Source organism: Fusarium tjaetaba (assembly GCF_013396195.1).
Source record: "Fusarium tjaetaba strain NRRL 66243 chromosome Unknown NRRL66243_c0000106, whole genome shotgun sequence".
NCBI lineage: Eukaryota > Fungi > Ascomycota > Sordariomycetes > Hypocreales > Nectriaceae > Fusarium > Fusarium tjaetaba.
This window is the reverse complement of record NW_023501302.1, coordinates 17650-43886: the sequence shown is the minus strand read 5'-3', so window position 1 is coordinate 43886 and position 26237 is coordinate 17650. Positions and strand designations below refer to the sequence as shown.

General features: G+C 48.9%; 11 protein-coding genes across 11 annotated transcripts; 6 read left to right on the top strand and 5 right to left on the bottom strand.

Annotated features, from left to right (window-relative positions):
* Positions 1–12: 12 nt before the first annotated feature.
* Positions 13–3765, bottom strand: FTJAE_5485 (uncharacterized protein; the record flags this gene model as incomplete). Its single annotated transcript, XM_037351997.1, has 9 exons — positions 13–940; positions 1456–1666; positions 1721–1912; positions 1964–2448; positions 2498–2638; positions 2699–2891; positions 2944–3438; positions 3496–3607; positions 3751–3765. 9 exons carry the CDS (start codon positions 3763–3765, stop codon positions 13–15), a joined length of 2772 nt encoding a protein of 923 aa, XP_037207422.1.
* An 821-nt stretch (positions 3766–4586) lies between these two features.
* Positions 4587–5651, top strand: FTJAE_5484 (fumarylacetoacetate hydrolase; the record flags this gene model as incomplete). Its single annotated transcript, XM_037351996.1, has 4 exons — positions 4587–4863; positions 4929–5065; positions 5112–5481; positions 5545–5651. 4 exons carry the CDS (start codon positions 4587–4589, stop codon positions 5649–5651), a joined length of 891 nt encoding a protein of 296 aa, XP_037207421.1.
* A 349-nt stretch (positions 5652–6000) lies between these two features.
* Positions 6001–6812, bottom strand: FTJAE_5483 (cutinase precursor; the record flags this gene model as incomplete). Its single annotated transcript, XM_037351995.1, has 3 exons — positions 6001–6423; positions 6481–6552; positions 6603–6812. The coding sequence occupies 3 exons, from the start codon at positions 6810–6812 to the stop codon at positions 6001–6003; spliced, it is 705 nt and encodes a 234-aa protein (XP_037207420.1).
* Positions 6813–8931: 2119 nt separating this feature from the next.
* On the top strand, positions 8932–10082 carry FTJAE_5482 (uncharacterized protein; the record flags this gene model as incomplete). The annotated part of the gene is made up of 5 exons (XM_037351994.1): positions 8932–9394; positions 9443–9466; positions 9522–9559; positions 9629–9848; positions 9901–10082. 5 exons carry the CDS (start codon positions 8932–8934, stop codon positions 10080–10082), a joined length of 927 nt encoding a protein of 308 aa, XP_037207419.1.
* Positions 10083–10687: 605 nt separating this feature from the next.
* FTJAE_5481 (cutinase transcription factor 1 alpha) lies at positions 10688–13070 on the bottom strand (the record flags this gene model as incomplete). Its single annotated transcript, XM_037351993.1, has 5 exons — positions 10688–11711; positions 11772–12695; positions 12747–12898; positions 12952–12985; positions 13036–13070. The coding sequence occupies 5 exons, from the start codon at positions 13068–13070 to the stop codon at positions 10688–10690; spliced, it is 2169 nt and encodes a 722-aa protein (XP_037207418.1).
* Positions 13071–13811: 741 nt separating this feature from the next.
* Positions 13812–15158, bottom strand: FTJAE_5480 (lipase 2; the record flags this gene model as incomplete). Its single annotated transcript, XM_037351992.1, has 1 exon — positions 13812–15158. The coding sequence occupies one exon, from the start codon at positions 15156–15158 to the stop codon at positions 13812–13814; it is 1347 nt and encodes a 448-aa protein (XP_037207417.1).
* A 553-nt stretch (positions 15159–15711) lies between these two features.
* Positions 15712–17304, bottom strand: FTJAE_5479 (salicylate hydroxylase; the record flags this gene model as incomplete). The annotated part of the gene is made up of 5 exons (XM_037351990.1): positions 15712–16195; positions 16245–16400; positions 16449–16960; positions 17013–17225; positions 17278–17304. 5 exons carry the CDS (start codon positions 17302–17304, stop codon positions 15712–15714), a joined length of 1392 nt encoding a protein of 463 aa, XP_037207416.1.
* Positions 17305–17701: 397 nt separating this feature from the next.
* FTJAE_5478 (gentisate 1 2-dioxygenase) lies at positions 17702–18853 on the top strand (the record flags this gene model as incomplete). The annotated part of the gene is made up of 3 exons (XM_037351989.1): positions 17702–17990; positions 18049–18498; positions 18549–18853. The coding sequence occupies 3 exons, from the start codon at positions 17702–17704 to the stop codon at positions 18851–18853; spliced, it is 1044 nt and encodes a 347-aa protein (XP_037207415.1).
* A 728-nt stretch (positions 18854–19581) lies between these two features.
* On the top strand, positions 19582–21199 carry FTJAE_5477 (salicylaldehyde dehydrogenase; the record flags this gene model as incomplete). Its single annotated transcript, XM_037351988.1, has 4 exons — positions 19582–19836; positions 19892–20194; positions 20251–20571; positions 20711–21199. 4 exons carry the CDS (start codon positions 19582–19584, stop codon positions 21197–21199), a joined length of 1368 nt encoding a protein of 455 aa, XP_037207414.1.
* An 861-nt stretch (positions 21200–22060) lies between these two features.
* FTJAE_5476 (major facilitator superfamily transporter) lies at positions 22061–23650 on the top strand (the record flags this gene model as incomplete). Its single annotated transcript, XM_037351987.1, has 3 exons — positions 22061–22078; positions 22143–22322; positions 22379–23650. The coding sequence occupies 3 exons, from the start codon at positions 22061–22063 to the stop codon at positions 23648–23650; spliced, it is 1470 nt and encodes a 489-aa protein (XP_037207413.1).
* Positions 23651–24708: 1058 nt separating this feature from the next.
* FTJAE_5475 (uncharacterized protein) lies at positions 24709–26030 on the top strand (the record flags this gene model as incomplete). The annotated part of the gene is made up of 2 exons (XM_037351986.1): positions 24709–24746; positions 24794–26030. 2 exons carry the CDS (start codon positions 24709–24711, stop codon positions 26028–26030), a joined length of 1275 nt encoding a protein of 424 aa, XP_037207412.1.
* Positions 26031–26237: the final 207 nt, after the last annotated feature.

Here is a 26237-nt window from a genome sequence, read left to right as displayed (position 1 = left end):
TTCCTCCTTCGACTATTCAGCTTTCATAGCAAAAGGGCACCCAGGACCACTCCACTCAGACCTGATATACTGGCAATACGCCTGATCACTCCCCCTGATATCCTCTTTCCTCGCCCTCGCCTTCTCCACATCCAACGTCTCAATCTTCTTCCAAAACGACTCCCGCGGGTCCGGTAAAAGCGTCTCTGCAAGGCTCATCGCTGTTCCAACGAAAAGCACAATCAACCACTGGAAGATGGGGTTCACGGGTTCGACCCGCATTGCCCTAAGAGTTGTAGGCAGTGAGAGAGCTTTCACTATCGACACACCGAGCCATCGGAAGCCGTAGGGGAAGTATCGGAAAGCGAACTGATTGAAGATCGCCAAGCCGATGTATTGCATCTTTGCATCGAACTCGCGCTTCTCATTCTCGTAGTCTTCGCAGAACTGGATACAGCCTTCAAAGTCTTTAGGATATCCGTAGACAGAGTTTCCGTCCTCTCTGATGAATAGCGGCGTCATATCCCTCCAAAAGTGGTGAGCAGCGATTTTCTCCTTCTCAGTGAAACCCGATAGTCCGAGCCGAAGACGCAAGCGGTGCATAAGTACAGCACTAAAAGTCGTGACGTACAGAAAATCTTCGTTGAACGAGAAGTTGCCGGGGTAACGACGCGCCAGAGACATATGAAGGTTGTTGATATGCTCCACTGCATCTCTGCATCGCTGATCACTTGGTCCATAGTGCCACCACGTCATATTGTAGTTTTCGGTGTCTTCGACGCGTTGAGCTCCTCGCTTGACAACCTTGCCACCGTCTGAGCGCCAGACAGTTTCGCAGCCATGAGTGGTGATGATGAAGTTGGGAAATGTAAGGGCGTAGATCATGTTATTCATGAAATCATTTGATCGGTAGCAGGACATGAGCCTCCACATGAGCTCATAGTCGGTCTCTGGATCGAGGCTGTTGATGGTGTCATTGAGCCAGTGATAGCCCCCAGGGGTTATTTCTTTAGACATGATTGATGAGAGGAATGAAGAAAGGCAGGTTTGGTAGGTAATTTTGTGAATGTAGTATTCTTTCTGAAGTTTTGGTCTATAATCGTTGTCTATATCAATGTTTTCCATTAACTGCACCAACGCTCTCCGCAAACTGATACGATATCGTACCGACAGTTCCCCGTGGGGAAACACGCGGCAGGGTGGACTCAAAACGCGAACGCCGCTGACTAAGCGGTCCTCGTACCTCTCTCCAACCGCCGAGATCTGTCAAGTACCGAATCTCAGATCCGATGCTGCTGCTAATACTCATGCGCGCGATTTTCATGATGCCTTCTAATTACTGAGGCGCAACAACGGAGTTGCTGGCAATCACTCAGTCACTGTTGTCACGGCATCAAAAGGGCTCATCTGATGACGCGCGACGCGTTTTATCACTTTACGTCATAGGCTTTTGTGACACCAACATATTGAGATTACCATTGTGTCTGCTCAAACCACCGCTGGGAATCACTGGCAAAGAAATGACCCAGCTCAAGCTCATCACCAAAACCAAGCGTCGACGTCTCCCACGTCGGCATCGTTGAGAGCAAATCTGACTCAATGTCAAAATTAATAGGGCCCCCTTCCGCGGTCAAGTATGAGCCCAAAGATTCATTATTAAGATCGGCTTGGGTCGTGGTGCTCGCATCTAGAAAAGTGTCAATGATGCGCAAATAATGGGATGTCGATGAGAAGTACTAACCCCAGGCGCTCACAATCCGGAGAAGTTGCTGTACGAATCTGACGCAGCGGAGGACAAGAGTGTTGTTATCGCTGAGCTTCAACAGAGCCTCGCAAGTCTTGCCGAGATACCGTTTCGCACTTTCGGCGTTCCCAACTTCTGCACCAAGAGATATCAACAAGCTACCAAAGATTGCCAACGCTGCACTGAAGGCTGTTTCATGAGTCAGATCGCCATAAAAAGTCGGCAAGGTTAGTGACTTACCATAGTAGAGAGTGAACCACCAAGCCCCGATCAAATGGCGCCCGTGGTCAGGCCTTGTCAAAATGGTGTAAATAATATCTATGATGTTTTCCGCAACTTGCACAAAGACTCTGTCAAAGTTGGCATGCATGGTGTTGATGGAACCCGCGTGGCGATATGGCGTTTTGGCCTCTCTGAGCAGAGTACCTAAAGACCGAATGAAGATCGGGCGATGGAGGAGGAGTTGAACGTTGAGGTATCTCAATGTCAAGATGATCCTGAACTTTTCGCGTAATGGATCCTGGATATTCTCATCCGTGTTGTCTGGCATGTTGTCGACAGACCGCAAACCCAGATTCTGCGGCAAGCTGTTTTGCCAGTCTGATAGCTCCTGGCCGAACTGGATCATGGATGTCATTGTGGCTGTATCTGATGATTGGTCTTCACATCCAAGGTTACTACCATAGAGTGAGCCAATGATTCGCCCCATGATCCTGTAGAGAGTTCTAGACAAGGTAAGTCAAGTGGACCGTCTTTAAGCTAGAGGTTTCTTACATCGAGGCGTTGTAAAACGCAGTGCTCATTTTATGCACTTCATTAGTAGGTGACACCGGTACTGGTAATGTCTTTGGAAGATCCAAGCGGATGTACTCTTCTGGTATAGCACATGGGCGGCCAAACGTGAGGCTAAGACTTCTACACAGTTGTGTCAGCTTGAACAGACTCCAGAATTAGTAACAATGTGAAAGGGCCTACCTATCAAGCAAAATGCATCCAAACCAAGTACGTTTCCGGATTTCTTGTTGTAGAGGAGTGAACTTGGATGCAATGTCTCTTGAGTGGAGTCCAATAGACATGGCAGCTTTGACAGCGAGTCCATGAATGGTCCACGTATGGACCGACTTATGCGTCCCCTGGAGATATTGGCTCGTGAGTAAGAGGTATTGGACTAAACAATGTCAGTTCCAGAAAGCGAAGTGTAGTTAGAGGAGGTCATGCACCTGTTTCAAGAGTTGTTCCCCTAAACATCTGTGTATGGCAAAGCTCCTGCGCCCTACGATAGTAAACATCCGACTCTTCAAAAGTAGTCTCACTTCCCGAGTCCTCCCAGCAAGAAGTACAAGTTGCCATTGCAAGGATCATGTTCAGCAGGCCGAGCCAGGTCCGACGAACGTTTCCTCGAAAGCCACTCGCTCGGAATCGCTCATAGGTATCGAGAAACTCTTGTTCGTGTATGTATGGAAATAAGAGCCCCGTGTTATCAAAGTACGCACGGATGAGACGCTGCATGACCTCGTCCGGTGGTAGGAGATTGGCGCCAACCTTTTGAGGCTCACTTGAGACAGCTGGAAACGCGTTTAGATTGCTCACTAGCCCACCTTCGTATGCACTGTACTCTGATGCTGGTGTTAATGAAGTCTGATTGACATGCTGTGTTCTTTTTGTGTCGACAGCTCGTAATATGTGCCGCATGAGCGCGATGTTTGATGAAGGGCCTAGAAAGTATAATCGTGAGAGGAGCTCAATGAAAGGGGTAAATCGCTTGGACATACCAAAGAAACCGCAGTCTTGTTCATCTACGAACGAGACGGCCATGCCATCAGTCATACTCTGGCCCGCACCATTCTCTGGTATCTCATCAATGTTGACCACGACATTTCCTGGCTGGTGATGTAGTGGAAGTGTGACATCTTGCCTTGAACTCCCTGAAGTTTTTAGTGTACCCTCAACCAAGTTCAATCTAATATTGTGCTGTTCGATGTTTGTTTCCAACAGCTTCACTTTAGCCTCCAGGGCAGCAAACATACTAGAGACATCTTCATGTCAGATACCAGTCCAGGGTAGTGGAGCAGGGACACCTTACTCTTTTGGGACTAGAAGATTAGCTGAGGTCTCTTGTTGTTCATAAGAACAATCGAAGCCGAGCTTATCGCACGTGTCACATCTCGGTCGCACTCCATTACACTAATCTCATCAGTCAACCGTCTAGTAACGCGTGACAAGCAAACTCTACCCGAGATTTGCGGATCCTGCACGCCGAACAAGCCAACGCGACGCGACGTCTCTTTGGCGCTGGTTCCGACGCGTTTGCTTTTGGCGGCTGAGACGTTCCGCTTTTGGCGGAAGCTGGTGGAGAGTCATCTCGGGGGGTCATGATGGATGGTACGATTGGGAGATGCAACGAGCGAGTTAGCACTTGATCGGGGCAACATTGGGATGGGCCGATTTTTGTATTCAGGTTGACAAATCTTGTCTCCGCATTTCCCCAGAATTATCGAGACAAGAAACCGGGGGTCACGGCACTTGTAAACTCTGTTCCCTCTTTGGTTTGGGCTGTGGTCATGAAACCAATTGGAAGGGCGTGTTCTCTTCCGTCTCCATCTCGCTTCTGACGCTTCTGGGGTTCGAGGTTACGCCTCTGTTACACTGGCGCAAATACAAGTCCCTCAATTGGCTCAGTGACTGTCGTAGTGTCCACTTGACCTTGTCAGCTCCACCTTCGGGGCACCATCGGGAAAGACGGCACAGGATGCTTATGTATCAAAACAGGCACAAGACATATACTTGTACTTCATGCAGTGAGCTTTTGGTTGTTGAGGAATTATAGTGACAAGTAATTAAGCACAGAACACCAAAAATCACAATGAAGGTAGCTTGGCAACGATTGATCCGATTCGTCTCAACTGACGGGCGTGTTTTGCGCGGAGAGCCCATCCTCCCAACCCCCGACTTTGATCTTGGAGATACCACTGAAGAGACGAAACTTCAGGCGCGTGTCATTGAGGGAGATGACCTTTACGATACAACTGGTGCCACTCGTGTTACAGATGAATTGGTCACAGTTAAGACTTTGTTAGGACCTCTTGTTGCTAGCGACGTATCAATTCTCAGATGCGTGGGACTCAATTATGCTACACACAGTGAGTAATTATTTTCAGCACCGGTGAGAGGAACTACCCTGAAGACTCGAGTTAACACCGGACAGTTCGTGAGGCTGGACGCAAGCAACCGCCTTTTCCGTCCATTTTCTTCAAGCCTTCAACAACAATACATGATCATGGAGTCAACGTGGTGATCCCCAAAGTCGCCCAGGATGACCAAGCAGACTACGAAGGAGAACTGGTACGTGCCAATAACTACTACTAGAGTTGCTTGCTAATAGATCTAGGTCGTGGTTATTGGGAAGGATGCCAAGAACGTCAAGGAGAGTGAGGCCCTTGACTACGTCGCCGCTTACACAGCAGGCAATGACATCTCCTCTCGAAAATGGCAGAGAGATCCAAATCTCGCAGGCGGAGTCCCGCAATGGGGATTCTCCAAGGGTTTCGACACCTTTGCGCCTCTAGGTCCCGCCCTGGTTTCAAGCTCTGTGATAACAGCGCCCGAGAAACTCCATCTACAGACTATTGTGGACAAGGAAACCCGACAAGATGCAGGACTGGATGACCTCGTCTTTTCCATTCCACGACTAATTGCGCATCTATCCTCTGGAACTACACTGCAGAAAGGAAGTGTTATCATGACGGGCACTCCAGGAGGTGAGTAACTCTAATGCGTGGTTTTATATGAGCATGAGCTGACGTGTGAATGTGAATGTGTAGGTGTTGGTGCTGGATTGAAGCCGCCGAAGTACCTTGTACCTGGAACTCGGATGGAGGTCAAGATTACTCAGATTGGTACTCTCAAGAACGGCGTTGATTTTGAGTAGTCAAGTATCACTGGGCATAAGGACAAATAGACATATAGAGCTATACAATGCAATAGATATAAGTGCATGCAAGCTGCTGTCTCACTTATAGTGTATGAAGTCTAATGTTACTCATGTCACCTGGCGAAGGGGGCTAGCGTATGTATAGTAGAAGACAAAGTGTTATTCAGCCTCCAGGGTCGATATAAACTAACTGTCAAGGGAGTGACAATGAAGAGAAAGAAAAGAACAGCAACAACAATAACAAAGCAAACCAATCGTAATAAAGAGCGAAAAGTCCTGCCACTTCCCAGGGCCCCGGGTACCCTGTGACAAGCACACCGTTTTCACTACTATGCCAATAGCCAAACTAGATAGAGGTGGCAGCAACGCGCTGGATGAGGAATTGGGGTGCAGGTCCAGAAGCGTCAGACTGATAAGCCAGATGGGGAGCAGCAACAATCAAGGAGCCAGTGCAAACCAAGTCTCCAAAGTTGCAGAAAACCAGGGTTCGCTCTCTTGGGTAGTTGGGAATGCGGCCGAGATTCTGCAGGTTCTTGGTGTATCCGAACAAGACAGTGCCGACGACCTTGTTGCGGACAGAAGTGCTGAGATCCTCAATACTGGCTGCAGCAAGGGCAGCACCTTGACTGTAGCCTCCGGCAACGATCTTGGCTGAAGGGCACTTTGAGTTTGCAAGGTTGAACAGTCCGATCATTTCTCTGATGGCTGCTGAAGAGGTTCCTCGAGGAAGGGCATTGTCTCCGAGGGTAGCACGGTATGCGCCACCAACCTATGGTTCAAACAGTCAGGAAGTTGAAACGGGATATTATGTAGAGAAGGCACTTACTCCTTGGATCCAGACTCCGTTGCTACCGTAGTTGCTCTCAAGCGCAGAGGCAACACGAGGACCAAGGGTTCCCTACCAAGTCAGCCAACTCAATCTAAGTCCCTGATACGGATGAAACTCACCAGGTTTCCAAGCTCAGTGGAGCCTCGAGCATATATGAAAATGACAGGAGGACAAGCAGACGAAGCGCCGTTGGAAAGGTCATCGCGAGTGATGCTTCCAGACTGACGCCTCTCGAGCTCAGCAAGAACTTCACGTTCAGAGAGAGAGTTGGAAGTGGGAAGAGCGACGGTCGCAGCGGCGAAGAGTGAGAGGATGGTGATGAACTTCATGATTGATATGAGTTAATGATTGGATTGAGTGTTGTTGTGAGTTGCTGGCGATTGTGGAATGGCTGAGATGCTTGTGAGGTGAAGAACTCATTTCAACGGGACAAACACGTCTATTTATCATATTTCCTCAAGTCAACTCCTCTCTGCTATTTTCTTCTACATCTACACTCATTTCTATCTCATCGTCTTACAATTTCTTCATCTTATCCGCTATCCTCCCAAGCCTTCTCCAAACCTCGGCTCCATTCCTCAAGGAGGGGAAGCTCATACACACAGAAATCTTACCTTCACTCATCATAAGACCAAGACCCCGCACTTCACAACACCACCATCAGCCTGTTCAACGAATCACTTAATCAAGGACTGTCTCAGGAACTATTGCACTAGAGTATGATTTCTCGGAGCTTCGTTACTCTGCATCGTTTTAGGAAATACCAACAAACTCTAGCAATCTCACGATGCGGAACTCTACCGAGTTAAAGTCACTAGTTCCCTTGGTTAGTGTTGTTTGAATGGCGGGAATATTTTAGAAAACGGGCGCTAATCCAGGGTGAGATGATCTTGCGAAAATAGCTAAACACCATGATTATGCCGAGGTCATCTTATTGGAGCAACTGGGGAAACGATCAGCGGATGGAGGTTAACAACCAAGATATTACCATCAAAATCATGGATTTAGCGGTCAAGTAGTCAGAGTAATCTTCATGTGTACTACTGCATGTAAGTCTGAACATGTATTAAGGCGATGAAAGAGAGAATCAACCTCGGCACATTAATTAAGTCGTACTTGGCAGTGAGCCTATGCGTAATTAAACCAATAGCAAGAGCTTGGGACCTCGTAGAACTGTCTTAGAAGTTAAAGTAATTGCTACCTTGGGAATATTAGTCAGATCTAGACAAGCCAAGTACTCCGGTTGTGTATTGTGGAAATCGAGATGTTTATCCGGTATCGCCAGTCACACTTTAGCATCATAGATTCCAGGTGACTGCGCTCGCGATATCTATAGAGACTTTATTCAAATCGCTGCCCGACATCAACTGCCAGATCTCACTACTATATACCGTGGTTTTGCCTTTCACTGCTGGGCACTCATTGTTGAAGCCTGCTCGGAGCATCTACCTTAGTCGGTACCTGGTGGATGTGCAGGGGTATGCAATGCAAGTACAAAAAGCCGGCTGTCTCTCTTTGGCACTACTGCCTCGCGGATGGCAAGAAGTTGTGAGCTAGAAGTGTTATTTGGAGTTGAGACTTGTGGTTGTGAGCTTATTCCGGCAGAGAGAAGCTAGAGCCTTATATTTACCGTGAAACTTACTTTCCATCTCTATGATGGTATTTGTGAAAACTGGGTATCCTTTTCTGGCACTCAGGTTCCTGACCTCAATACTAATATGTACATCGAAACAGGTAGAGACGCGAAATGTGGTGTTTCGCAAGCCACTCATTGTTTGGCTGTGTGGCGTGTGTGAGGCGTCAGCTGTGGGGACTATCAACTCAAAATAACACTCTCGTAAACTCAGTTCAGAGCTTTAACTCGAGTTGAGCACATTAATGACCTGTGATCGCAGCCTAAAGCCTAACCTTATAGGCGCAAGTCATCCGGTCATCCATCATGTTCAAACAGAAAAATATGGACAGTTAACTCTTGAGGCAACAAACTCTGTCGACTTGGCAGCCAATGAACTTAAATGAACCCGGCCCAAAGATTGATTGAGTTTGGTCACCGTCTTGCTGTCACCGTATGGCTTGTTTTAGGCTTCCATTTAACGTTGAAACCCATAAAAGTCTTCACGGCAGGAATACTCTTACTCACCAGTCTCCAGCTGCTTGTCCATTTAAGTTTTCGATCATGATACCAACTTTCAGACACAAGCCTCATCCGCGAATGACGCATCCACTTTACAAACCTTGATATGGCGCAACAAGATCTGACCACTTACTGTAGAATAAGCTTTGGCATTCTGAAACTTAGCTGATGACTCTTTTATGGGATGTCATGGTATATAAAACGCTGCCTCTTCTACATCCGCCGCCACAGTCCAACTCAGCATCACCAAACCAAGAATCTCCCGAGACAACAACAAAGTGCGTCCGACCACCAACACCAGCTATCGACCCGTCATGATCAACATGCGATCTTCCCACTCAATATTGTTATTCGTTTCAGCTTGTCTGGCGGCAGATGTCAACGTTGCCTGGCGTCTCGACCATGAAACCAAGACCTCAGCATTGCTAGCAGTAGACACCAACGGCACTGTCATAGCGGGAACATGTGGCAACATTATTAACGCTAGAGACCCGATCGACTTCTCATATCTTGATGAAAGCGATGGAAGTGGTAAATTCTTCATCGGCAATGCCAGCTACCTGGTTCACAGTAACCCTGTGTTTTCTGGTGGACCTGTGTGCTCCCGCACCTACAACCCAGATCACACTCTTGTGCATTGTTCAGGTATCAGCTGGGATGCTGTTGATGCCATTGGTGACGAGCCAAGAGACTGCTTTGCTAAGGCTCCCACGGATGGCGAGCTGATGGACCTTCAGAGCAGAGAATTGGACAAGACTAGTCAGATGCACAAGCGAGGTTGGTGGAAGAAATTTAAAAAAAAGATGCGGAATATGTTTTCAACAGTTAGACTAGAGCTTGTTGGCGATGGTAAGTGTTGACCAACTACCCCCTCAACATAACAGTCACTAATTCGACTACACAGGCAATCCTCGCCAGCATTACTACCACACACAGTTATCGGTAAGACAACACCCTTGTGCCTTGACCAACAGTTGATTGCAATATTTGTACTAACAAAATCCTGGCCAGGAAACCATAGACTGCGGCGCGGCCTCAGGCTGTAGCGTCGGCGAGTCAGATACGGAGTCCCGCACTATCTCGGCCAGTTGGACCTTAACCGGCCCGGATAAAAGCTGGGCAAACTTTGGCTTCGGCGTCAGCAAAGCATGGTCAACTGGCAATTCCTACACCTGCAGCGGGGTGAAGAATGAATCGGTCTGCGTTTGGTACAAGGTCGCCCACACGACATGTAAGTTACTCGGCATGGAATACGTAGCTGAGACGATGCTGACCAAGATTAGACACTGTAAAATCCTTCACGATCCCGCCGGGTGAGTATATGAACAACCAAGAGGTGGAAATATACGACATTTCGTCTCCCAACAAGAAAAACAAGGGTGGGAATTACTACTGCGTTGTCGGTAACTGTACATCCCAGGATGATGGTTGGTGGGACAGGGTGGGTCGGAAAGGCGTTGCTTGAGATTGCGGAATAGGAGGGGGGGCAATTGCATTCTCAGCTCACATGGGAGTTTGCCAGGTTGGCAGTGTTTTTGTTAGCTCCAAATTGTGGATTCCTTATTGTAATTAAAATCCCATTGCTCTTACTCAAGCGTACATTGAATATCCTTTGTAAGATGTATACATGATGATTGCATCGCAGTGGTAGTTCATCAGTTATCAGGACGCATCCATGTTGACGCCATGCTGAGATATGCCTTGGGAAGCCGCAAGATTACGATTTGATTGGTTACCGAGGGGCGAACGTCGACTGGCGAGAAAAGGGTGGAGGAGTTTCACTCGCGAGTAGGGAGCTCAAAACATTCTTGACTCATTCAGGGCCAATCCCTTGCTTGGAGCTCCCCTCAAGTTTTTATCGGCACTTCAGGTACATGATGGCGCTCTGAACTTTGTATCTGGCACTCACTGGCTTTGCTAACCAATGTACGGAATCTAGGAGCATGGCTTCCGGGAACCCAGAGACGAAGCGGGGATCTGATGACTGCTAGTGATTTAGAGGACTTGAGACCATTGGCTGTTCATTGCGATAGCTACCATCATTCAAATTAACCTTCTAAGTACGATTGTCTATATAAAGTCTGCTCCTGGATAAACTGCACCTATTGTTGGTGCTGTTAGGCATTGGAAGTCAAGCTCCAGACTCCACGGCACTGAAATACTGTAGTCTTGTTGACAGCCTAGCTGAAATTGATCCCATGTAACGACTGGTATGTCTGTAGTCGGGTTGCAGATTTGGGCCACGTCCTCAATATAGAATGTGTCGGGCATGAATCCCGTCAGGATAGTTGCATCGGGTAGTAGACTATTATAGTCAATTTCCTTTTGGGAATCACGGATGCTGGGCTGTGGAGGATAGTGGTCGACGGCGGGATGCCCTCCACTGAAGCCTAGGACTACTGGAGCATATCCGTCGTGGTAACCCAGTGTTTCACCACAATTTGGAAAGTCTTCACGCTTTTGAGTATCTTCAACCTCCTTAAGCGGGCTTCCATTACTGGGGCTGCAAGCCGGGTCTGAAGCATCAGCACATCCAATATCGACAAAGACCTCGCCCTTGAGAGGCGAGCCATGGCTTGATCGCGACGATTTCACCTCGCTGCCGAGACCCGAAATCTTTTCAATCATTGTCAGCACTGTTCGTCCCACTGCCCACACTTGTGCCAAATCTTTTATGGCTCCTAAGCAAGTGCTTAGTCGTCGGTGGGCCAGTCTACTGATTGACGGAGATGGCGTGTTCGACACGTGTAGGTGTATGACGATTGCTGAAAAGAGGCTGTGGACGATGAATGGAGGACAGCGACGTAACTGTTGGCCGTCGCTAAGGGCTTCGATGATCGAGGTGATCATGTTTGCTGCGCGAACAGTCCCATCTGGTGATCCATAAGATTGCTTTGTGTCCTGCAACGTCTTTCTGTTGCGAGGGGAGCTTGCTCGATGCAGCAGACAACGAGCACTGAAGTAGTGCAGGTATAGTATTCCAGACCAAAAGTGGTGCTTTGATCTCTCCCATCGCATGGTAATAGGGCACTCTTGGTTCCATTGGGATAGTGCTGTGCCAATAGAGGTGATGTCATCGCAGTCTTGACCGTGCCTGGATAACTTGGAGTATTTCGACGCGACAAGTCCGATCAGTTTACACAGCTTCACGTACTGGATGAAGAATTCCACGTGAATTGGATCGGGCGGGTATTCATCGACATTATTCCCATCATGCTCAATAAAGTCATCGTCGGTTATCATATCGACGTCGCAATCATCGAGATTGATGGATACTGATTGTCCCAGGCCAACAGCCAAAGCGCGATCTCGAGTAAATAGCGTCCACCATATTCGCCTACGAAGCCTCTTTTCGCTTATTGACAGACCCGAATTTTCCATGTTGCGATGGAGACCGAAGTTTTGAGCCACAGCGATTGCGGATTGACTCCAATAAAACATGTTCTTGGATATGTCATCGGGGCCAGCCCAGTACCAACCCATTAAGAGCATTGATTGAACCAAAGTTATTCGATCGCGCTCGTAGTCAGCATCGTAAAGGGCTTTTGCGCGTCGATAAAATGTTGCGACGGCAGTTGAAGTTGATCCATCAACTTTCAATTCTGAGTTTGTGCTAATTCGGGCGCCGGCCAGTAAGACACACTGAAGGAGGAGCATTGAGGGAGGATTTGTGGGATCTCGGTATTGTGACATGAATTTTGTACGGTTGATGACAGGTACAATCGGGTGAACCCATGAAAAGTAGGTCTCTATCAAGTCGTCGCAAAGTCGTTTCGGAGGTAGCACAAAGGCTCCTCTTCGTTGCAGGATCCGCATCTCGAGAGGTTCTAATCCACCTGGTATTGACAGCGCAAGTGTATCGTGAGGCATGGGGAAATGTACGGGGCTTTGGCTTCCGCGAAGGAGAAGGTCAAAGCCTGCAGATTCGCCAACATAAATCACATGGCCTGCCGATGTGATAGGCAGAACATTGAACTTGGTCGGTGATATAACTCCATCTTGCTGGGAACTTGGTTGGTACGCCTGAGTACTTGACGCCGGCGCGCTGGTACGGTCGATTGAGAAATCTCTCTGTACTCTAGTCCTTGTCAGTACGTAAGATCATTAAACGGATCATTACGACTCATACCTCGTGTCTCCTCTTTTCCCGCGGCTGGTCAGAATGCTCACCAGAGGTTCCTCTATGCCTGGAACCTGACACTTGACATTAAATGCAGCGCAATTGGTGCAGGGAATCCCTTTGCTCAGAGCATCACATCGAACCTTTCTTGTATGACACGTCTGAAGGATAGGTAAGATCCAGTGCAAGATGAGTGGCACGCCAGGTCACTTACCAAGCAGGCTCGAAACGATCGAATTTTTAGTTGTCTACATTTGTTAATCCACTAGTTCGGTAAGACGAGACTATAAGTGCATACCTCCGTTGTCGCGGTTTTTGAACTGATGTAGCCATGGTTGATATCTGGAGAAATGAAAATAAATGACGGTCAATTTCAGTTCGTAAGGATAAGTATAGTAGAGCCCCTCCGTCATTCCCAAACTGCGCACTAGCCGCGTTATAAGTTGAAGAATGACCATCAGCAGCCTAAAGATCGTCGCTCAGGTGCCTGCTCTAGCGCGGTGATGGCGTTTGCACTACTGTACCCCGCACTTTCGGATGCTACTGTAGCCACTGTCTAGCTCCGGGGAAAAGCTAGGGGGGAACGGTACGTGCCCGAGGGTCGGGTATGACCGACTCCTGGGCTAGGGACGGGGCAACAAGATTCACCTCCTTCGCAAATTTGGAGCCCGTAACGGGCAAAGTGGTGTCATCTTGGATTCCCCTCAAAACGCTAGCCAGCAATAAACTTCAGCTAACCCCTTCCACAGCAAGACCTCAGCTGTGCAAGGCTGCAGGGGGATACAAAAGTTCCTGATCGGCAGGTGATATAGCACGGTACAGTCCAGGGCAATGTCTGTGCTTGAGCCACAGGAGAAGATCGGCACTTGTATAATTACTGTGTATTATTACGTTGCGCTTGGCCACGTGCCAGGATCTCATGCGTAGTCCCATACTATCAAGGCTGCTATCTGGAAAGAATGTAGAGCCCACTAATTACGATATTTATGAAACGTTGGTCTCTATCCAGCGTACTGTAGTAGACTACCCAAGACTCCATGAGGCTGACCGTGAGACCCTGCCTGGACTCGCTCTCTAGCCAATGATAGGACCAACCGGCTTTCCGACCAGATTAACCAGGGCCTCAATCAAGGCAGCAGAGAGAGTGATTGAACCCTTGAGATCTAGAAGGGAAGACGCCACGTTACTGGTCTTGCACTGGCTGGGTCCTTTCCTGCCATTCATGATATCCTTTAACCACGCCAGAGCCTTTCCAGCTCCAACGATAGCGAGCGAACCATGCTCTGAGAGCAAGTCTCTATCATACTGAACCTTGGTACCACCAGAGCAGTAGAACTTGACAAGATCGTCAGTGTCCTTGATGGGGCTGACTTGATCCTGAATGGACTTGTAAATGAAGAGAGGGATGCTGGGGTTGTGTTTGCCGAGAGCATTCTCGTCCAAGATGCTTTTGGCGGGTTCTTCTGTCAAGATGGCAGGGTCTTGGAGCATTCCGACCACGTCCTGTCCCAAGAACGAAAGAATATCAGCCACAAAGCATTGCTTCCCAACAGCGTCGAATTTAGCCTTGTACTCTGGCTTGATAGCAGCATCAAGTCCTAATTTAAGGATCGGGTATTGCTTAGTGAGTCCAATCATGCCGGGAGGAATGATACCAGCCAAAGGTCCCTTGTTGATACTCTTGATCACAGATGTGATGTTGGGTACAGTACCACCAAGCGCAGCACCGGCGATGCGAAGCTCTGGAGCATAAGACTGCTGAAGCTCTGCTGCTGAAGCTGACGCGATACTGCCACCAGAGTATCCCCACATTCCGACAGTGGGGTTCTTGGAGATGCCTGTGAAGTTGGCAGAATTGATGGCAGCTCTAATTCCGTCGAGCGTGGCATATCCAGCGAGTTTGTTTGCCAGATAGGCTGCGTCAGGACCTTCATGGTCTGGAGCAATAACGACCCATCCCTGCTCGAGAGCTGCTTCGATCAGCAAAAGCTCTGCTTGGGTGACGATTGTTCCAAGAGGTCCGCCAGTGGCAGAAGCAAATTGAAGGGCATAGGATGGAGCACAGCCAGCGTAAGCTGCATCTTCAGCGACCTGGTATGAAAGGACCTTTGTGAAGTCGGCTTTGTACGGGACCAGGACGGTGAGGACAGTGGAGAGAGCCTTGCCAAAGTTGTCGTTGGTTCTGTAGGAGATTTGCCAAGTGTCCTTCAAGTTGACAGGAGATACACCGAATGCAGCGATGGGCGAAGGTGGTTTGCGATAGTCGATGATGGTGCCGGGGGGGTAGTCATTGATGTTATCAGGGACCTTGTAGAAAGAATCTTCGGTGGGGAGTACAGGCTGCTGTCGCTCGTAAACAGGGACAGACAGAGCTAGAGTGGAGAATGCCGCCACCGACAGCAGGATGAAACGAGGAAACATGACTGAAGTGATTGGACTTTCAATAATGCACGCAAGTGGGTTTATGCAAGCGCCACAGAGATGTCAATTAAAAGACCTCTTGCTCGATGGCTCTATCATCAAGATAAGGATATTAAGTATAGTTAAATAGACGATTTTGTTTATTACCCCAGACTGGTCCTGTGTTACCCCATGTGAATCCTCGGACGAAGCGATTCAGCTTAGCCTTACTCGAAAAGTCTTACTCCTGTGCAGAGTGACATTAACCCTCCATTACAGCTTTGGACGCTAGTGAGCGCTATTTTGGTCTTGCGGGGGTACAATTGACGATCCCTTCCTTGCTGGGCTGTTATTGAAAGCAGAGTCCTCGGCTTGCACGGGCATTGCAAACTCCGCCTTAGCGTCTACATAGCCCCGAGCATCACAAGCTTCAGGTCAAAATGTGCGGGACGGATACCCTAGACTGAGCTCAGGAAGCTAATAGGACTTCATTTAGGGAGTACAAGCTTGTTACTCACGCTCTACCCTATTTCTCACAGAACAAATGCATCAGTGTTGATTTACGTTACGACCGCTATACACCCTCGCTCTGCCAGAGCTCCTCAATGGCATCCTCGGCATCATACCCATAGGCCCAAATCTGAGTTACAGGGTCGCTCCACTGATTTGTGCTCTCAACAAATGGCCGCCCTTCCACTTCCGCCCTCATTCCGAGATCCCTAGCCTGCTGCAGGGGGCCGTCTGGAAAGTGCCATAGCTTCCCATTTACTAAGCTTGCAGACTGCATGCCGTAACTTCGGTTCATCCTCTCCTTCTCAAAGACTTGCAGCGCCGTTGCGACTTGGTCCTTGTGCTTGATCTTTGAGATTGCTGTGGCTAGAGCAGCGCCGTCTTCTACGGCCATAGCGGCACCTTGGGACATGTAGGGTACCATTGCATGGGCAGCGTCTCCGAGGATCAGAAGCTTTTTACTCCTTGAGATCCAGGTTTGGAGACGGCTGCCGCTCATTAGGGGCCATTTTAGGGTACTCTTGATCATCTTGATCACCTTGAATAGCCTGATGATATTTAGTATCTATCGCTGCATGTGGTTTGGAAATGCCTTACTTTGGGTCCCAGTCTTTGAACGAGTCTTGCATATCGCGGATCGCATTCTCGGCGTTCCATGTATCCGGCGACGAATGGTCTACATGAGACAAAACCATGTTGAAAGAGTTGCCTCCGGCGATACAGTAGGTCATGACATGTCGGTCTTCCCCAATCCTTAGACGGTCAACATTAGCTGCACTACTAAAAACATGTCACACGTACCAGATATTGATCCCGGGTTTCTCGAGTAACCAGGCTGTGTCTTTATCCTGCTTCATCTCCTCTGTATTTACTGTCGCGCGATAAGCCGCGAAACCAGTCTTTTGTGGTGGCAGGTCTGAGCCACCGAGAACAACTGATCGAGCTTGTGACTTGACTCCGTCTGCAGCGATTACCAGATCAGCTCGGTATTCACGACCATCGTAAGTCTTGGCGGAAGGAATTGACTCGTCGTAGTCGGTGACCCTGCTGTCTGTCACAATCTTTACTCCGAGGTCTTCTGCTCGTCGACAAAGGGCGCGATGGAAATCTGCACGATGGATAACGTAATAGGGTGCTCCGTATCTGTCTTCAAAGTCTGGGGAGAGTCTTGTATATGCAATCGGATCGCCGTTCGCCCATCTGCGAAATGTCATGCTGTCTGGCTTCACGGCATATTGTTCGATATATGGACCGAGACCCCACTTCAATAGCAATCTGCCAGAGTTCGAAGGGATCTGGATACCTGCACCAACCTAGAGTATACACGTCAACCGACGGTCGTGCTTTTGTATAGCGTATACGTACCTCACCCAAGGTAGCTGCTTGCTCCAAGACGGTAACTTCGTGGCCTTTGCGAGCAAGCGCGACAGCAGTGGCTAGACCACCAAGTCCTGCACCGACAATCAAGATTTGAAGCTTGACTTGAGGGTCGGGCAAATGGCCATTGCCGTTAGCATGCTCGGCAGTTTGATGAAGTCTCTCCAGGAGATTGACGGATCGTGAAGGGTATACCGTAGCCTATTGGAGTGAGACAATAACTCACTTCAGTGGAGGGCGAGTAAACACGTACCGGCTGAGTAATCTTGTTCTTGGCCATTGTTGTTTTAGTCACATGTGTTTCTTGGACTCTTGAAACTGCTCCTCGAATGATGTACTTGTAAGTAAATTGTCAGCAATGCACAGACGAATTATGTAGTTTTGTGATGTGTTCGGTAGCATGAGGGGCGAGTGTCGCGGGATCGCCTCCCGATAGTGCCCCGAAGTCGATACCACCGCTGCATCTGCCGGTTCACCAGCAATAAAGCTTGCTACCTTGGCAATCATTGATTGATAATCACCTCAATCGTTCTGAAGTATATTTACGATACAATAGGCAAGGTCATCAAGGGATCAAATTCAAAGCCCTAGATAGATAAACACAATTGCCAGCAGCCACACAATTTGCATCAACTGAACTTCACTCATCGTCAGAAACATCCAAGAGATCAATCAAAATGGCGCCTTCTGCAGTCACAGCACCCACCGGTGACCAGCCTCTTGGCGACGTCACTCCAGCCAAGTCACTCAACACATCCGAGGAGCTTGTCGAAGCCCTCAAAGGTACCAACACAGCTCCTCTCTGGGCCCAGATGACACGCCTGAACCCTCCGGCACCAAACCCTCAAACTATTCCCTATGTCTGGTCATATGACAAGATCAAGCCATATCTCCTCAAGGCTGGACAGCTCATCACTGAGAAGCAAGCTGAGCGCCGTGTCCTGATGCTTGGGAACCCTGCAAGAGGTGAGCCGAGCAGCCCGTTTCCCCGCCCCCGGACTCAGTACTGACCTTTTTGGGCTAGCGGCTCCATACACCACGGATACCCTGTATGCTGGACTTCAGCTGGTGCAGCCTAAGGAAACAGCACCTGCACACAGACACACCGCCTTCGCATGTAGGTTCATCATCGAGGGCACAGGCGGCTTCACTGCGGTACATGGCAAGAGAGTGCCCATGAAGCCTCGTGATGTCATTGTCACTCCCACTTGGAACTGGCATGACCACGGAAAGAAGGGCGCTGATGAGGAGGGGGGAGATGACAAACCCGTCATCTGGCTTGATGGTCTTGACCTCCCCAGCTTCATCCACTTCCCTGTCCATTTTGTGGAACATCATACTGCTGCGCGTTATCCAGCTGAAGACTTCGAAGAGTCTGATATTGTCTACCCATGGAGCAAGATGCAGCCCAAGCTAGATGCCAGCCCTGATGAATGGGTCTCGGAGCCGTACCTAAAGCCTAGTGGGGCCGAAAGTAAGTGCTGACATTGACGACCCTTAAGCTTCAGCTAACATATCACCTAGTTGGTCGTATTATTGGTGCTTCGGCTGAAAGACTTAACCCGGGAGCCAAGTCGCCCGAGATCCAAGAGACAAGCTCTGCTGTCTACCATGTCATTGAAGGTTCCGGTTCCACTCAAGTCGGAGACAAAGTCCTTCAATGGAAGCAGGGTGATACATTTTGCATTCCCACTTGGCACAAGTATCAGCATCATGCAGATGATAACGGTAAGGTTTATCTATATCGATTTGATGATAAGCCGATGCTCAGGGCCTTGGGTTTCTACCGCGTGGCAGGAGTTGATGTCGAGACTTATGTCTCTGAATGAGAAGCGACGTAATCTTGTTTTCGGATGTATCAAGAGGGAATGGAGATAGCAATAGCATAGGCCTCCTAAATAAAACGATCCTTCATTTCATTATGATTCGTCTTGAGATCAACGCAGAGTCAAATGTTGGAGTAAGGCTATGCTCCTTAGTAAGGTTGAGTATCCTATCGATCCTCATGCAAGAAAATGAGAATAGCCTCCTTTGTGGTCGATCAAGCTCTGGAATCACTACCAGACATTTCCTGTGCTCGATGTTTTAATCTCTACTAATACAAGTTATGAGTGAGTCTGAGCTACATGCCACCAACTACCTGTCCTAGCTGGGATCCTTCTGCCTACTTTATCTTGTCGTTGAACCTCCTTCGTAACCCTCAATCATTTTCTTATGCTTACGTAGGGTACCTAACAACATCATTTCGGATTGTCCGGACAGACAAATACCAGCGTGACCACCTCACTACAGACTCTAGCATGCGTTTGACAGCTGATGATCCGGTGTCTGGCCAATCGCCTGGAAAATGGGTGGGTATCCGATGTTACCCCTAACGCCGGACTATACTGATTGGCGCGTCCGCGCCCTAGGCTACGAATCATTGTTGCTTGGCGTGCTCCCGGGAACCTTCTATTAGTCCTTAATACAAGTAATACGATATCTCGCCAAAATGATACTAAATTTCCGATATCGCGTTCCGGAAGTCGTAAATTCCACGGAAGCTCTCTCAGAAACAATGACAGATTCAACTATTGACCAGCCTGTGATTCGCAATGGACCGCAAGGTTATCGTGTTCCCTTACTTATCAACGATGCCCCAGTTTTGAAGGAGGATGATACTTCACGACATCAGTCCTTTGAAGGAGGGTACTTCCAAGGCGCTGATTTGTCTGACTGCGCGGCTGCTGTGGAGAGTTGCGGCAAAGCATTCGTGGCTTGGTCCACAACTTCTCCGACCCATAGGCGCGGTCTTCTCTTGCGTTTAGCACAGGTACTGAACTTCCTTAGCTACCTTAGATGCCATGACTAATAAAGTGAAAACGTAGGTACTCAAGGACCATCAGAATGAGGCTCGAAATATTATGAAGTCCGAGATACACTGCGACGATGAATGGGCTTCTATTGGTGTTACCACCAGTATCGATCTGATCGAACAGACTGCGTACCTCCTCACAGCGGGGAGCATGAGTGGCAGCATCCCACATACCCAACCTGAAGGTTCATATGGTTTGGTGTTCACTCGTCCTCTGGGGGTTGTTTTGGGAATTGCTCCCTGGAATTCGCCTCTCTTCTTGGCTTTTCGAGCAGTTATTGCCCCACTTGCTGTTGGAAACACTGTCATACTTAAGGTGAGAATCCTATCCATGATGCTTGGTGGTGAGATACTAATCTCGGTCCTCTGCAGGGATCTGAGCTTAGTCCTCGGATACATTACTTCATTGCCGGGTTGTTCGCAAAAGCTGGCTTCCCTCCCGGTGTCGTCAACTTTATCCTTCATCGACCGCAAGATGCCCCTGAAGTAGTCAATTATCTCATCCGAGACCCTGCTATCAGAAAGATCAACTTCACTGGCTCAACGCCAGTTGGGCGCAGTATTGCTGAGCAAGCGGGACGGGCTCTGAAGCCAGTATTGCTGGAGCTAGGTGGGAAGAACTGTTGCATCGTCTTGAAGGACGCAGACATTGGCCGTGCAGCTGAAGCAGCTCTTGCAGGAGCAATACTAAATGTAAGCATTACTTCTACTCTTTCTGGCAATTTGCTAATCAAGCTTGTGAATAAAGGGCGGACAGATATGCATGTCTACAGACCTTGTACTCGTGGAAAAGGATATCATAGATGAGTTTCGTGCTGAACTTACAAAACAGCTACAAAGCAGGAATGGCTCCGCGTATCGACTTGTCGGGCCAAAGAGCCACGCGCGAGTACAAGCTTTGGTCTCCGATGCAGAAGCCAAGGGATCCTCTATCAAGCTTTCCACGGAGCACCAGACCGAATCAAACCTGATACCCATCACGATCCTCGATAATATCAACAGCTCTATGGACTTCCTACGTACAGAGAGTTTCGGTCCCTGTCTTGGAATCGTCGCGGTCTCTGACGGGGACGAGGCTGTGAAGATCGTCAACGATAGTGATTACGGGTTGTCTGGTGCGATATGGACACAGAATCAGTACGCAGCATTGGAAATGGCGCGTCGGCTGCAAGTTGGCGCGGTACATATCAACTCGTCTACTGTTCATGATGAAGCGACTTTGCCTCATGGAGGAACGAAGCAGAGTGGATTTGGAAGATTTGGTGCGGAATGGGGATTGAAGGAGTTTGTTGAGACGCAAACAGTCATCATGCACCCGTGATTATATCGCTTACTTAGCTCTACATTAATAGCATATTCTTCAATCGTCCTCAAATATCACGTCGCATAAACGCGAAGTTAATTCGAAATTGTGCAATCTGGAAACCACCATTGATGTAGATACCTAATAATCCTTGGGTAATTGTGTGAGTAGCTGGTAACTGCCTAGATTGGGCTGATGAGAGTGTCATTTTCGACTGATAGACCTGGTAGCTGATGCTTTCATCACGCGCCTTCTCGTACCCAATTGTCATTGTCTTTGAGAATCATCACGAACAGAACTGGCTGCTACAGCGCCTCTACTGTTCGCTGTAACGATACGTCGAACACCGTCTTCCGAACTTCCCGTTCACTCGGCCTACGGGCATCCCACTCATAATTGCCACTTCGGTTAGGTCAGATTCAAGAGTATCCATGCCTAAGATAACGGCAAACTGGGGAGCCGAAGTCAGACCCCGCGGACTTGATGGCACAACGTTCAATAAGCGAGATTAAGACGCCGCGGGATTTGTTGAGTCGCCATCCCGCATGGATATGAAGCTTTCGAGCCATGCAAAACGCGTCACGCTTTGATTGAAGCGACGAGATCGTGCGGGGTAAATTCTGGGGTAAGAGCTGGATCTTTTTCCGGGGATCGGGGCAAAGACGGGAGACAGCGTCTCACTGCCGGAAGCATCCTGGCACGAGGCTTGGTCTAGACCAGCACAGGGCAATGGCCAGTGATAAGCGAAGGCATAAAGGATTGAGGCTCGAACCCTGTGAGCAAACACTCCTTTTTCTGATATCAGTCTCATCAATCAATTGTCATCGACACCGCTGCCAGTCATCAACTGTGCACACTACGAGGACCGCGTACTCGACAATGTCTATCTCTCCTTTCGTAAGAGCACCTCGAGTCACGGGTTCAATTGAGAAGACGAATGCTAATGGAACGCGACTAATAGGAATGGCCGCTCTGGTGGCGTATATGCGTTCTGCTGAACGTCAGCTTCTACAATTTACTCGGGAATGCCTGGGCCGCTGGTCTTTCTCCCGTCTTTGGATTGATCATTCAGGAGCTGCACTGCACGCAGGATCAGGCTTCGAACTTGCCAACGTATGCTCTGCTCGCTCTTGGACTCTCTGTGCGTTATCCACCGTCGTATCCTTGAGAAATCTCTTCCTTTGCTGACCCTTTCAGAATCTCTTCGCTCTCCCGCTATCACTCCTCATCGGAAAGCGCTACACCGTCCTCGGTTCGCTCGTCATCTTTATCGCGTGTAACATTTGGTCCGGCGAAGCCAGCGACTACTACTCCCTTCGAAACTCACGAATCGTTGGTGGATTGGCTGGTGGTCTCGTCGAAGCTCTTGGTCCCATCATCGTAGCTGAGACGTTTCCCACGCATCAGCTTGGAAGAGCCATGGCCGTCTATGTCGGCTTCCTCGCTGCTGGTTCCGCGGTCGGTCCCATGGTCGCTGGTGCGGTTGGAGTCAGCCTGGGAAGCTGGAGATGGTACCTGAGGATTCTGACAATCGCGACTGGCCTGAACCTCTTTGGTTCCATCTTGATGCTTCCTGAGACAACCCACGATATCGAAGAGCTGGACGCGGCTCAATCCAGACCTGGAAGCTCGCCCGTCGCCGAATCGAAACCTACGAGCAACTCGGTCGAGGATATTTGCATCTCATCACCGGCCGAAACTACAACTGGGGAGATCACTCCTGGCAGCTTCAGAAAGGAGTACATTTCGAGGTCATTCAGTGGCGAGTTTATGCCGATGAAGTGGAAGGAAATGGGTCTATCACTGGTCCGACCACTGCAATTGCTCATGGCCCCTCAAGTCCTCGTCACCGTGTACATCTTTGGCTTGACAATTGGCTGGACTGTCATTATTTCCATCCTCATCGCCGTCACCTACGCCCAACCTCCTTTGTTGTGGAATTCGCGTTCGATTGGTCTGCTCAACGTCGGTTCTCTTATCGGTCTTCTTGTTGGTCTCCCCGTTGGTGGTTACGTCGCAGACCTTCTCTTCATCCGCTCAACAAAGGGACGCACCCAGGAGCCTAATCCCAGGAGTAGACTGCCAATGATGCTTGTCGGAGGAATTGCCAGCCCTCTTGGCTGCATTATCCTCGGCCATGGACTTCAAACCCCTGTCCACTGGATCGTCGTCTGCGTTGGATGGAGTCTCCTTACATTTGGTTTGACAGGATCGGCTAATGTTCTGCTTACTTATTCGGTCAACACTATGCCTTCACGAGCAGGAGATATCGGTGTCCTTGTAAATGTCATGAAGAATTGCTTGGCCTTTGGTGTATCCTACTCTGCCATCAGTTGGATGAATGGTATGGGCCCACTCAAGCAGTTCGCAACTATGGCTGGTCTTCTTTGGCTTGGTTACCTTCTGGTGATTCCGGTTTGGGTTTTGAGCAAGTCTATTGTTCGCAGAAGTGCCGTTTATGCCCGGTAGAGGCTTGTAGGGAATTTGTCACACACATTATTTAGCTTTTGGTACAGCTCAATCAATTCCTATATCTACTTGACATTCTCGTGGTCTAGCCGCCCGTGTTACAGAACTTAACTAATGAGGATCGCGACATTAATACGTGTGCCACTTGACATAGCTGGGCGCCGTACCTGCAGGAAGTCCCTATCTGTGAAATTGCCATCACGCCTCGCCCATGGACACGACCCAAGCCTCGTTTAGCCGGATTCGCGCTGCAACTACTTCAAATTCTTCATTTTCTTCAGCGCGGAGAGCACCCCCTTGTCTCGATAAGCTGTTGAGACGTACAGCTGAACGAAATAACTGTGAGCTTATCTCGACATATAAAAGATGGTTTGCATGTCACTCGACAATAAACATTACGGAAAATCATCATTCATTGCAGCAAAACCCTGTATCGTCTTGAATCAGAGTTATAAAGTGATAGAATACTACAAATAGAATAATAATCTCATCAATAGAAGCAGTCCAACTCTCCGACGATGACAGAACGCCTTGTAAAAAGCCTGACAAGATGCCAAGTCGCGTGCTTACCCTACATCACTCAGCCGCAGTGAGGAATGCTTCCGCTTTGACCAATTGAATATCTCAGCCCGGGAGCAAAAACTGGGCTAACCAAACCCAGCAGCTGACCGAATCAGATCGACGCACAGCCTCAGATTGTGTTCTATATATAAACCAAGACCCGAGCAGTTTGAGATCATTGATTTTCCTATCCAGTGTCGCAGACATGCACCTTCACATATAAAATAAATCTGTCATAGCCATGCCGTTTTCAACTGCCTACGAAGACCCTTGGACAAGGTCCCCGGTTGACTTGGCCGACGCTGTTGTTGTGAGCTAACCTGCTGTTGTTTGGTGCCATGGATCCAAAGCTCATTCCTTATCGATAGCAACACCTTGAACTAATCGAGACATTCCTGAAGCTCCTCAAACACCTCAGTGATGAAGATGGAAGCATAAGTGACGAGACATTGGCATATTCAGAATGGCGCTATGCTATGTATATTCGTTTCATCGACATGCGAGGCTTTTGCCCAAATGATCACCCGCCTCCGTGGTAGGCACTGTGCCCTTGCGATACGAGCGTCTGACTGATGATAATAGGGATGTCGCACTTATCATGTATCTGCACATGCTGTCACCCTCTCGCTTTCATCACTATATCTACGATAACCGTAACCGCAACTTCAATGGCATCTTTGGCCTAGAACATCGGCATTTCCCTATGACTAAGCTGCTGGCTGGTGAATGGTGTCCCAGACGAACAAAGAAAGCCTGGGATGAGTGTAGTAAGATGAGTTCGCCCGGCTCCGAGTGCCGTGGCTCTAACTTACCGTATCAACTATGGCCCTCTGCACCATGGAAGCCGAAAAGATTCTCCATTCTGGGAAGCAAGGCAGATCGGCCACCATGTTCCGATCTTAAATGGATCACCCCGACTGGTAAAAAGCTCGAAGATGTACCCAAAGACCAACAAGGCAAAGTCATCCTGATGCATCAATGGGATCGGTGTCGTACAAGTGTGCACGAGCAAGGCTACAAGGTCTGGGACCTCCAGTCATACGCGGCGATACGAACTTGCAGGGTAGAGGAAAGATGCAGGAGTCAAAGTCAGCATGAACAGTTCAACGAGACATGCATGCTGAAGCCATGGCCATGTTTGCAGGATCTTCGAGCGGACCTTGAGCAACAAGTGTCTTTCTGGAAGGTTATACAACGAGCGAAGAATTCGGTACCTAGGTTTGTGGACAGTCTCAAGAATTCGGTAGTCGACTACGAAGACTTTCTAGGTCTTCTGGGTAGTGTGCTTCCAAAGAGTGAGACGGATGGCTCATACAAGTCAAAGCTTGACCCAAAGACAGCAAAGCCATCTCGTCACCCAAGCTCACGACCCTCTCGAATCATTTCCCCAACACTTGAGATCGATCTGCTATGGCAGACTCATCGCTTATTCCCAGCGAGTTACTGGGTTTGGTCGGCTGAGAAGGCAGACTGGGTGCTCGATAGAGAACGCACCGCAAATACCCAGGCGGCAGGTACACTGCTTCAACATACAAGACAATTATGGAAATCGAAGTATACTACCGAGTTGCGAAGAGGAGTGTCAGTGGAGGAGACCTTGACGGAGTACGTGCCTGACACAGTGAAGCATGCTGCTGCCAACGTGGAGAAGACTGATCTAAGAACTCTGCTCTTGGGTCGTGATGCACGGAAACAGAGACGGGTTATTAGAAGGGGTCGAGGGGACGATATATCTGGCGGTGGAGGAGCGGGTGATTATGGAGGGTCTGGGGGTTGTGATGGAGGCGGCGGTGGTGACGGTGGCGGAGGCGGCGAATAGGTAACGATCGGACAGTCAAAGTCACAAGATTGTGAAAGACGGAATTGTAATGAAATTGAACTGAAGAGTCGATTACGAATCGCGACAACAGGGATCAACAGATATGAGGGAGGCAGGAGTAGAGCTGTAGAAGGAGGAAACAGTAGCAAAGAAAAGGAAGAAAAGAGGCTGGACGTGCTTCCTCGTGGACTGTGTTTTCTACCTTAC